The sequence below is a fragment of the Triticum aestivum genome, chromosome 1B, assembly GCF_018294505.1.
Source record: "Triticum aestivum cultivar Chinese Spring chromosome 1B, IWGSC CS RefSeq v2.1, whole genome shotgun sequence".
NCBI lineage: Eukaryota > Viridiplantae > Streptophyta > Magnoliopsida > Poales > Poaceae > Triticum > Triticum aestivum.
This window is the reverse complement of record NC_057795.1, coordinates 449,532,781-449,544,455: the sequence shown is the minus strand read 5'-3', so window position 1 is coordinate 449,544,455 and position 11,675 is coordinate 449,532,781. Positions and strand designations below refer to the sequence as shown.

The 11,675-nt window shown below is 43.6% G+C and overlaps 1 protein-coding gene across 2 annotated transcripts; it reads right to left on the bottom strand.

The window, feature by feature from the left end:
- Positions 1 to 6,505: 6,505 nt before the first annotated feature.
- LOC123130759 (atherin) lies at positions 6,506 to 11,423 on the bottom strand. Of its 2 annotated transcripts, XR_006464007.1 has the most exons (8): positions 10,948 to 11,423; positions 9,931 to 10,364; positions 8,877 to 9,029; positions 7,987 to 8,079; positions 7,345 to 7,403; positions 7,061 to 7,127; positions 6,865 to 6,958; positions 6,506 to 6,755 (listed from the first exon to the last, which is right to left on the bottom strand). XR_006464007.1 is itself a non-coding variant. In XM_044550576.1 (7 exons), the coding sequence occupies exons 1-7, from the start codon at positions 11,381 to 11,383 to the stop codon at positions 6,543 to 6,545; spliced, it is 1,482 nt and encodes a 493-aa protein (XP_044406511.1). In that variant the 5' UTR covers positions 11,384 to 11,423; the 3' UTR covers positions 6,506 to 6,542. The 2 variants fall into 2 exon arrangements, 1 of the variants encoding a protein (XP_044406511.1); XM_044550576.1 differs by lacking the exon at positions 7,061 to 7,127.
- Between the last annotated feature and the right edge of the window lie 252 nt (positions 11,424 to 11,675).

The following is an 11,675-nucleotide window of genomic DNA, read 5'->3' as shown; positions in this document are numbered from 1 at the left end:
CGGCGCCCTACGCTTGCTTACTATTGGGAACAAGTGACAGTGTACACGGGAAGCTCGCATGTGCGATACAAGTGCTATATGAACGAGCTGGACACCTTGACTGCTGAGCAGGTTATGAGAAGTTCGATGAGATAAAATTTAGTCAAGAATGAAACTTATGTATGTAGCTAACAATGTATCTCTTTGTTTTGCAGGTACATTGGTTGCCTTATGTGGAAGATCGTGACTTTGATCTTAATGAGATGTGCACGCGTGATAGCCATCTTTGGCGGGCGAGGTGCCCAATGATATGCTTCTTCGCAGTCGAGTGGCACTTTGTAGACCGTGTGGCAAGACAATTTGGAAAAAGACAAGGTATTCCAATTGAGGAGAGCAAGGAGGAAATGCTATCTCTGCATCGGTAAGCAAGCATGCCTTGAGTATGTAGTAGAGCATTGAATAAGTCAGTGTTTGCTAATGCTTTGTCCCGTGCATCATTTGTAGGTTCGATCGAAGGAACAATCAGGATATATCGGATTGGGCAAACAAACACCGTGCGTGGATAGAAATTTGGAATCAAAGAGACACGTTAGTGCAATCAGAGAATAGACCTCACAATCAGTCAGCATATCAGAAGTATCAAGTGTGGTATGCGGATCGTTACCGGTTAAAGCTGAAGCCAGGTTGGACTCACGAGGAGTGGTCGGAGTTGGTGTCTGAAGACCCGGAGACTGCAGAAGGTTATCATACCTTCAACATGGCTGTGAGAGACACCAGAGGGGCTCATGTTGACTACGCACCGATGCATGACGAAATGGTAGTCTGTTTGACCTATTCTAACATACTTGCATCATGTTGTCTTCTTTCAAATACATAAGTTTGGTGTGTTCATGAATTGCAGGGCAGAGAGTTGCTTCTGTGCGTCAACGATGCCAATGTTGCACTGAGTCATCCACCTAGTGGTGCATTATCTGAGAGGACTCTTAGGAGCACGATGGAGGTTAGTCGCAATATATTATAAAAGTTTTTTTTGCGGATTAGTTATTTGGATCTCATATCATAGCATCTTTTGTGTTGTCGCAGAAGTTCAAGAAGCGGTTCCATAAGATGGCAGCTATGCTTTCTTGCCATGGTGCTCAGTCCAGTGACGTGTATGCACCAGGTAGCCGCGCCGCCAGAGCTAATAAACGGCGTTATGTCCAGAACGAAGAGGACATAGAGGAGGAGGTCAATGAAGAGGAGCCAGCACATCAAGAGGAGCCAACACATCATGATGAGCATGAGTATGATGCAACACATCAAGAGGATCATGAGTATGATGTTGATGCTCCACAACCATCACAGGTTACACAACCGACACAAGGCAATGCCCGCTCTAAAAAAGGCAAAGCAATAGCTAAGACACCGGGCCAGAAAGGTAGAAAGAAGATATGGAACACTCAATTCCATAGTCCGGAGTATCCTCATCAATTTATGCCTGCGGGAATGCAAAGATATAAGTCCAACATTGATGCAGAGGCGGAGGAGGCTAGCGAAGAGGAGGAGCATGAGGCTAGCGAAGAGGAGGAGCATACACTTGCAGATATCGTGAAGAGAGGAAGGAAGAAGTGAGCTTGTTGTAGTTTGTTTCAATGAGCTTGTTCTAGTTTGTTTCGACGAACCTGGTGTAGTCTCTTTCCATGAACTTGTTGTCGTTTCTTTCCATGAACTTGTTGCCGTTCGAATTAAGTTGTACCGGATTCGTGAAGTTGCTATGAATGTTTGATAGTTGGTACACGGGGACATGATGGGGGATAAACATTGGGGGCATCAACCACAACCCTATGCTCAACAAGTGGCACCATTGTCCTCTCGCTCATGTCATCCATTGGGGAAGAGACATGCCGGTTCAAATCAAAGGTAAACCGAGGAGATTCTGTGGTGGCAAACAATTCAAGTGACTTGTCTTCCGATTGGGATACTTTTTCCTTGTATACATCCCAATGCAAATCCGAGGTGATAGGCATACTTTTCAAGCGAGATTTGGCTCCAACTCCAACATCATACCTTCCTATTAACTTAACATCAACATTGGTGTCCATCCACTTCAAGACTTGTCTCACTTTTGCAACAACATCCTCATAGCTAGGGCTTCTATCAAAAACCAATGGTTCCTCACCCGTGTCGGCATTGTTACTCAAGAATGCCTCCTTGTCAATGTAATGAACATTAACAAGTCTCTCCATCTAAAAATTACATGAATGCATTTAAGACCTCAATGAGAATGGTGTTTATCCAAATACATCTTATTATATCCAAATCATATCAACACTAAATTATTGGTGATGACCACAAAAGTATCACTAATCACTAATTAACACACTAAGCAAAGTTAACCCTAATCACTAACTAACCCTAACCCCCAATCTTTCTACTCAACAAACATATATTCCTACTACACACCATGCATAGCACTATATTATCAAAGTTAACCAAGCCATTCACACTAACATAAGGGGGAGAAAACATGAACTAGGGTTCCACCAACATGTATAAAATGCAACCAAAAGGACAAGACTTAACAAAAAATAATTGGATGATTTGGGAGAGATTAACAAGAGCAACAAAGTGATGAAAAGATCCACCTAAGGGATGTACCTTTTGGAGAGGATTTGAGGGGAGCTTGAGGGGTGAGAGAGAGTGGGGAGGCAGCAGCTCTTCTTCAAGCTCGGGCTGGATTGGGGAAAGTGTGTGGGGTGGGACCCACACACTCTCCCGGTGGGGTTATCCACTTACCGGGGCCAGACGCCAGGGACCCTGGCGTCTGGCCCCTTTGCCACGTCAGCAGGTCAACGGGCAGGCGGGCAGTGCGGGCCAGGGGCCAGACGCCAGGGACCGTGGCGTTTGCTTCGTAACCCAGACGCCAGGGACCTTGGCGTCACCGAAAAAGGTCAGAAACGAAATTTTTTTTGAAACGAGGTCAAATCGGGATTTAATTTGCCTTAAGGGTCAGAACAGTAATTTTGTCCATTTGCAGGGACGGCAAGCTCGTGTGGCTTGCGGCATGGGGACACGTGCGAGTACTAATTTAATTGGATGAGAACGGCAAGGTCCTGGTGTGGCGTGGTCGGTTGTAAAGGTGTGTGGGCCGATAGATACTGATAGGTACCCCGTGTGGTCCGGCCCAAATCAACACCCCATCTGTCTGCTCCAGCTCAACGTTTTGGAGTGAGTAAATTCCTCCATCCCCTAAAAAAAGAGTAAATTCTTCCATAAACCAAGGTAAAAGGATGCAGAATTTCCTCAAAAAAGGGGTGGAAGGATACGAAATCCGCCTCCACTGGCGCATGTTTCTCGGATACGACGGAGAGACGGCGTAGCGCGTCACGCTTTGTGCACTTGTATACATACTGCTGCTGCTACTCCACTGCCTGTCTGAAATCGGGTACTGAACCAGTACTCGGCTGCATTTTCCGTGTTGCCTGTGGCTTCTTTCTTGGCCGCGCCAACGAAGCTTCCGAATCAGGCTCGAATTTTGTCGACAGCGTTCAGTTGGAAACGACCCGATCTTCCGTTTCGCCGGTGCCACCTTTTGTTATTTCAAATCAGAAACAGACCCATCTTTCAATTTGCCGACGCTCATGTTCCACAAAGCACAGACAGGACGCACATCACTCACATCTTTCCACACGCTACAAGTCTTGCAAGGCGTCCCGTGGCGTCGATCCTACGGGTTATCGGGGTCTGATCGCATGCACAAATCACAAATGAACTCGAGCAAAGCCAGGCCCTAAAAAGCAAAGAGCAAAGATGGGCGGGCATCATACGAGACAATGAACAGCTGTACATACGCTTCCCGTTGTTTTCTTATAGGTTTCTGGACTGTGCTTGGTTAGCAACAGATCCGGACGAGTTGCATGCATCCAGTCGATTGATCCTCCCGTTCGTCTGCGTCGTTTCGTCTAGCTTGCCTGCATGCATCTTCATCTTATTTTTTTTGCGTGTCCACTCCACTAGCAGTTAATTAGAGTTGCTAATCATATACATGCAGAAAAAACGAAAATGATGATGTCATCAAAGATTCTTCCCAATGCGAGAATTCAAAATGTTTTGTAGCACAAATCGTCGCTCCGATTAAAAAACTGTTTTCACGTAAAAGATTCGTAGCGACGAGATCTTCGAAACTAGATCCCATGTTGATATGTTTCGACGACTTTTTTTTTGGGTCAGAAGTTACCACGTGTTCTACACAATTTATCATATCTGTGGTGCCTAAATTATCATGTTGTTTACACAGAAATTACGGGGGCATGAAAAAGTTTCTCCAACCTTCTATTCACAAGCACATGCGTGCATGCATTAGAAGAAAATTTTCATGTCATCCTAGTTCTCCTTGTTCAAAACTTCAAAATGTTTTATAGCTCAAATCGTCGGTCCAATCAAAAAGTCGATTTCACATAAAGTATCTATCACGACGAGACCTTCAAAACTAGATCTCATGTTGATATGTTTTGACAGACTTTTTTCATGCAAAAAGTTATCAGGCCCGGGCTAAGTAAGTTATCAGATCTGATGTGTGTCTATTATCATGCTATTTACACATGAGTAACCGTGGTACATTTTCAACAGCTATTTTTTTGGACAACGCGGTGTTTGTGCGTGAGTTACCATGCCCGCGGTCCGTATATTACCATGTTATTTACGCATAAGTTATCAAGGTTATGTTTTCAAACAATTGCCTCCCCCGCCATCAAAGTTATCACGGGTGTTTGCACATGATTTATCAAGTTTACGGTGCGTATATTATCATGGTATTTATATGGAAGTTATCAGGAGGGGTTATGTTTTCAAACAACTTCATCCCCTCCCAACATCCTAGCCCGTAAGTTACTGTGGTATTTATGCGTAAGTTATCACGTATACGGTGCATACTATACCATGCTATTTGACGGAAGTTGTCGGTGATGTTTTTAAAAACCTCCTCCCCCGGGTCAAAGTTATCACGGTATTTGCGCATGAGTTATCAGGTTTATGTTGTGTAAATTATCATGCTAATTACGTAGAAGCTATCGGGTGATGTCTTCAACTTTTTCTCCCTGTCAAAGTTATCACGATGTTTGCGCATGAGTTATCATGTCTGTGGTGTGTAAAATATCATGCTATTTACGCATAAGCTATCGGGGGTGTATTATACCATATGTAGCCTGATACCTACAAAAATTAACCATGTTGATAACTATAGTACATCTAGCCCGATAACTGCATAGTAAGCATGTTGATAACTATAGTAGATATTGCCCGATAACTATAGTAGATCTTGCCGAATAAACTACAAAATAACCATGTTGATAACTATAGTATATCTAACCCGATAACTACAAAATAACCATGTTGGTAACTATAGCGCATAGTAACTATGTTGTGAGATGGTGGATCTTTCCACTCTTCAAAATTGATGCAGAAGAGGATGGGCGCTGGACATTCCTAATCTACTCAACTCCTCCCAAATCAAGTACACGTTGAAGCATGTTTTCAGAATTGATTGAACATTGTTTTTCTTGATCTAAGATTATTTCTTACGAATCCTCATCATCGCCTGCTTACGAAAAAATAAAAAAATGAATGTTCAATAAAAATTTCTCCCGAATGAAAGTAACCTCAGTGCTTGCATGTAATTTGTGACTACGTCAAGTAAATTACCATGTGATTTACATCAAAATTAGCGCAGGTATGTTTCAACAATTTGTTTGGATCAACATTTGTGTAGGTACAAAGTCTCGATAAGGTGGATCCTTCGCTCTGTTTATTAGCAACCATGATCAACTCTGAATGGCAAAGGAAATTTGTTGTCTGTGTAGCGTACAAATTAGAAAACTAGTTCAAAAATGCGTCAAAGGTTGTGCTAGCGTAGTGGCTAGTGCCTCTTTGTATCATGAACTGGTCCAGAGTTCAAATCCTGTTCACAATGTAATTTTTTGGCTTAAAAAAATGTAACAATGAGAGAGAAAATGGGTAACGCCCAAAAATCACGGCAACTAAACCCGGGCATGGGCAGCCCGGCCCGACGACCCGGCCCGAGCCCGGCCCAAAAAACCCGGGCCGGGCCGGGCTCGGGCCTAGTTTTGCAGCCCGGAAGATAGTTCAGGCCGGGCTTGGGCTTCATTTTTTATGTATTTCGGGCCGGGCTTGCACGTGCGTACACTAAAAAACAGCGTTCGGGCCGGGCTTTCGGGCTTCGGGCTTAACTTCAGGCCGGGCTCGGGCTTGAAAACAGGGAGTATTTCGGGCTTCGGGCCGGGCTCGGGCTTGGGAAATGAAGGTCGGGCTTTTATAAGCCCGGCCCGGCCCGACGTTTGCCCGGGTTTACCCATTAAAAGCCCCTGCTAAAATCGCGGCGACCGGCGACCTCCCACAAAACGTGAAACGGCAACCTTCCAGTAAAACGTGGTCAACGCCCAGCTGTCCCGCCGCGCAAATCGCTACCTAAAATAATAGCCAGGCGATCACGATCCAATGGCTCCGACATCGTCCGTATCTGTTGCAAAAATTTGGACGGCAGGAATATAGCTTTCTCGTTTCTTATATTACAGCATCAAAGACTTTCTCAAAGCGATAAAAGCGACGAAGAAAATGGGGGAGACGAGAAAGAGCATGTACGGGATGATCTGCCGGATCCCCACCTCGGGCTCGTCCGGGTTCGCGTAGTAGTTCCTCTGCCCGCCAAACTGGTCGAAGTACCCCTCGTAGCCCGTGTTGCGCGGCACTGGCACGCCGTCGACCTTCAGGAAGTCCGCCGCCTTCGCACGACGGGAGAGACCAAGGAAATCATTCAGGCGCCCGGTTGTTCCGGGCCTTGTTCGAAAGGGCGGGGGAGACGTTGCATGAGCATTTGAGTGAGACGCTTACCTGAAAGCTGAACATGAACATCTTTGCCTTCTTGCTGACGCGATCGTTTGGGTGGTACTTGAGCTTGCTATACATGCCCATGGCTTCCTTGGACCTGCCCAAAAGTACATCCACCAATGAGGGAATATTAGATAGGAAACCGCACACACAGATAAGTTTCAAAACTAGAGAAACATGAAGGTTGTGACAGACTGACAGTATTGGTGCATGTTTCAGTTCATGTGCAGCTTATACGAAAAATTCATCGGATGCATGTGAAAAATCTGCACACCGGAACGTGGGCATGAATATGGATTCACATACACAGTAATCACAGTAAACGATAGAAAACACCAGTTCCAAAACAGGAGAACCAAATATATAGTAGGTTTGTTCAGGGGATTGGAATGTTGCGTCGCATTTGCACCTTAAACAGGGAAAACATGCATGATTGATGAATTGAATGGCAATGCATGAAATGGCAAAGGGAGCAAAGGGTACCTGCAGAGTGAATCCAGACAGATGGACCACTGGAGAGCAGCCATTCCATGAAGTTCGGTCTGCACGTAACTTACTTTGAGTAAAATGATACGACAAGGACACCACAATGAAGCAGGAATACAGGCATATCACAAGGAGCATCTGTGTGACAAAATACAGAGGTTTCGTATCTGACAAAATACAGTATACACCGGCATGATGCTGCTTACTTTTAAGTATCTACAGCAAATGCACTTGCATTCCTTTAGATGCCATGTCCTAACAAAATGGTCAAAACTAATACCCATAGTAGTTCTAGTGCAAAAATCAGGACTATATATGCATATCCTAAGATGTAAATTAAATTGGAGATAGACCCAGCGCACAGATAGAAGTTGGATGGATCTGCCTAGCATGAAGGGGCAATTTGCTGTAGAAGACAGGACTTTCTGCCAGTTGCCCATGCTAGGTGCAGCAAGCTTTGTCACAAGGGTGCGATTTTATTGTCTAACGTACTCGAGCATAAAATGGAAGGGCTATGATGTGCTATTGCTGTGATTCGGAACTAAAACAGCAACAATATTGGCTTTCTCACAATTAAAAAGAGTGCAGAAGAGAGGTCCACTTACCACAAGCCAACATTTCATTAATGATAACATTTACCTTAAAGTCCGCAGCCTGCATCACTTTTTCATAATAAGGCAAAGCTTGTTTCAGCCTTCCAGCATTCATAAGTTCGTCACCTTCCTTCAGTGCCTTAAACATGCAAAATATAAAAATCATTATCGTAAACCGAAGTATGAAAACATCAAAAGCTCATGACATTAAAGAAGTAATAGGTATATCCATATGGATTAACACGGGGGTTCAAAAGGAGAATGTGACAATTGACTTCAAAACCTAAATATGATCTTAGAAAAGCAATATCGTTACTTCAAAATTTTCATATAAACAATAATTTTCCTCTCACTATTCTCTTGCTCATGAGCAAAACATATTCATTATTAACTAATGCATATACTACACTGATTAGCTTGCCCAATCATCAACAATTTTCCAATGAAAAACTAGCAGTTATCCATGCTCTACAAAAAAATATTTCGCACCAATTATTTAATAACCTCCACCTGAACTATCTTATTAGCTATTATTCTGATTCATCACAAGATGGATTCTAATATTACCAAACAACATCCAATATTTTTCCTACTATACATCATTGCCACCACGTTCACCATCCAAAAAATGGCTGTGTGTTTTTTGTGCACAGCCCGGAGTAAGAAGCTTGTATTATATACAAAAAGGTTGCTAGCAAGAAAATACTTGGTTCATTGATCAGAAGTTAATTCATGACAAAATAAATATGTATAGGTTCTCTATTCAACCACAAATAGATACAGGATATCCTGCAAGTACACAGACAAAGTGCCGATAAAAAAAATTTAAAGGCTCCTCGACTGACACAGGAAGACCCACACATAAAGTGTCCACGGGTACTTAATAAACAAACCACTGCTGATTAATTTATATGGAATGATGTTTCAGTCATGTACCTTGGTGCACTCTGCCTTTGTTTTTGCATCGAGTGTCTTGTTTTTTCCACCAATATACGCAGTTAGTAGTTCTCTGGTACGTTTATCTTTAGCTGCTTTCTCTTCAGCACTTTGAGTCTCTCCACCAAGGCTTATATTTCTTCCACCACCATACTAATGAGGAAGTAAGGAAATATCAAAACTGGGAAAAGGTAGCACTACTACGAGCCTATATTCTCTAACTCAATTACATCAAATAAATTGCTAATGGTTTTACAAAGGAAACTATTTTGAAACATGTATAGAACAATGCAAAAGAGCACAATCACTACAGAATCAGTTTCAACTGCATTTTAGATGTTTTTCCAATTATATCAATCAAACAAGAAGGAAGCAGTGTAGATAGCAAGAAAATTTTAGAAGTGTTTTTATCTTGTATTTCAGACATGGCAATACCTAAAAAATTGTTAAAAGTCTAAACCTGCCCAAATATATGTGATGTGCATAATTCCTACTCCTTACATGTGGTTCTTGGACAGTGGCCTAGAGCCATTGTGAATGATGCTATGTTGTCCTTAACAAGGCATATGAAATGTCCAGAACTAGGATCAAACATTGTACACCAATATGACTGTTCAAATTATATTCTCTGATGAATGGTTATCCTGTAAAAAATAATATTACGCTGAATAATTTCCCATTTCGTTATAGTGAATACTTCCAATGGATTAACACTAAATACGCTGACCAGAAATTGTTTACAGTAACATTACCAATTTGCCATGACTTCAACAAGTTTTTGTTCAAAGAGATAGATGTGTCTCCAGAAAATCTTTAGGTTCAGACCCCAAAGTCAAGTCATAACAAATGGTTCTCACTTTCTCCGAGCAAAGTTACAAGAATATTCAGAGAATAAATGGCACATAGATATTATGCATTTCATTGTATTATATCATTCCACTCTAATCAAATCACTGCTCAGTGTAACAGCTGCAAGGGGGATAACCCGGTTCAAAGATAATGATAATTGCAGCATCCTTTAAAACTAGAGGGATAGGAAATTGTTTGATCTTACCGCCTTTGAAATATTTTGTGGCCGTGGAAACATTCCCCACGTTGTAACCCTGGGTTTGTACGACTCTGAGTTTTCGTCATCTTCAGGTTCAATAACAGTTGAAAGTGGTGTTTCCTCAAGCTTGCTATCTTCATTTTGTTTGCCGTCTTTTGAACGTGAAGTTTCCTCAGACTCGCTATCATCTAGAGGTTGATTTTCAGTTGAACGACGAGACTTCCCAAATTTACTAGGGTCGCCAACTACTATCTCCACCTCAGGAAAATCTTCATTTGAAAAAGGATCAATTCCTTGAGATAGCCCTGGTGGTGGACCTTGATAACGTTTTTTCTCGAAGAAACCGAGGCCCAAAAAGTCCGTCTCATCGTACGCATACCCTCCCTTTTTCTTTGCCACTTTGCCAAATGCACCTTCTTTACTAGTAAACGTGCTTTGGCCTGCAAATAAAACAAATCATGGTTGCTGTTGAAATAGAAAAAAAATAAAAGAATCAATTATTTGTGCAAATTCGAAGAGCAGTTAACTGTTCATTTGGGGGATTTGATATGGAGTAATCAGTACTGGATTTTCTTTTTCTTTTTTGGCCAGTACCGAAACAAATTAAACGGCATCATGGTTTACTGTTCTAGAATTCAGATGATATGCAAATATACTTTTAACTCTCTGGGACAAACAGAACTGGAATTACAGAAAGATAGAGAAACTTTGTAAGTACCTCACCACAATGGCAAAGGCCTCCGACCAACATTTTAATAATTGTGCTTTAAAACACCCCTTAATCCCCAGCTCCGACCACATTTTCTTCAGCAACACATAACGAGCGATCATAAGAACAGAACGACGCTTTGACACCTCGATTTAGCGACTAACACGTCTCAATTCAAAACACGCACCCATTTCCTTTTGATTTCAACAGTTTCTACTATGACCTGATTGTAAACGACTTCTGCACCCTGCAGAGCGCATCCTGAGACTACGCAAACCAACCAAGTTAGCGAGAAGCTTGGCGCCTCTACTCACCGAAAGTCGGCGACGGATTGAGAAGCGGGGAGCCGCCGTCCAGTCCTCCCCCGTTGCCGTTCCTGTACTCCAGCGCCCGCTCGAATGCCTCTTTGCTGCCGCTGGACTCCTTTGCGGAAGGCTGCGGCGGAGGGGAAGGCGACGGTGGCGGTGGCGGTGGCTTGGGCGTCGGATTAGTCCTCTCCTTCTTGTACGCGGCGGCGCGGGCGAAGGCGAGCTTGACGGGGTCGGTTGGCTCAGCATCCTCGGGCGGAGGCGGAGAGGAGGAGGACGCGGCGAGGGGATGCAGGAGGCGGGGTGGCTTCGGGGAGAGCGTCAGGGTCCTGTTGGCGGCTAGGAGGGGTTGGCGGGTGGGGGTGGGACGGAAGGGGAGACGGCGCTGGGAAGTGGAGGGGACAAGGGAGGATGCCGCGCCTGCTGCCGCTGCGGCGGCCATTGCTTTGCGGCCCCGGCGGATCAGAGGTGCTTGGTGCCGGAAGCCGACAAGCCAAGCCAAGCGTCTGTTACTTATCCGTTGTCCGGCGTGGCGCGGCGAGTGAGCCGACGTCGCCGTGGAATGTGCGGTTGATTTGCAGAATTTGTCTTTGAGAAAAGTTAATCACTTAAAAAAACATCCTCCAATGTATTGATAATAATAACCAATTTCACGGCTACAAACACTTAAAAAGTCAAAGGCACGCTGCCCGCATCAAAAAATACAAACCTTATTATAATTGGCAATCGAAAGA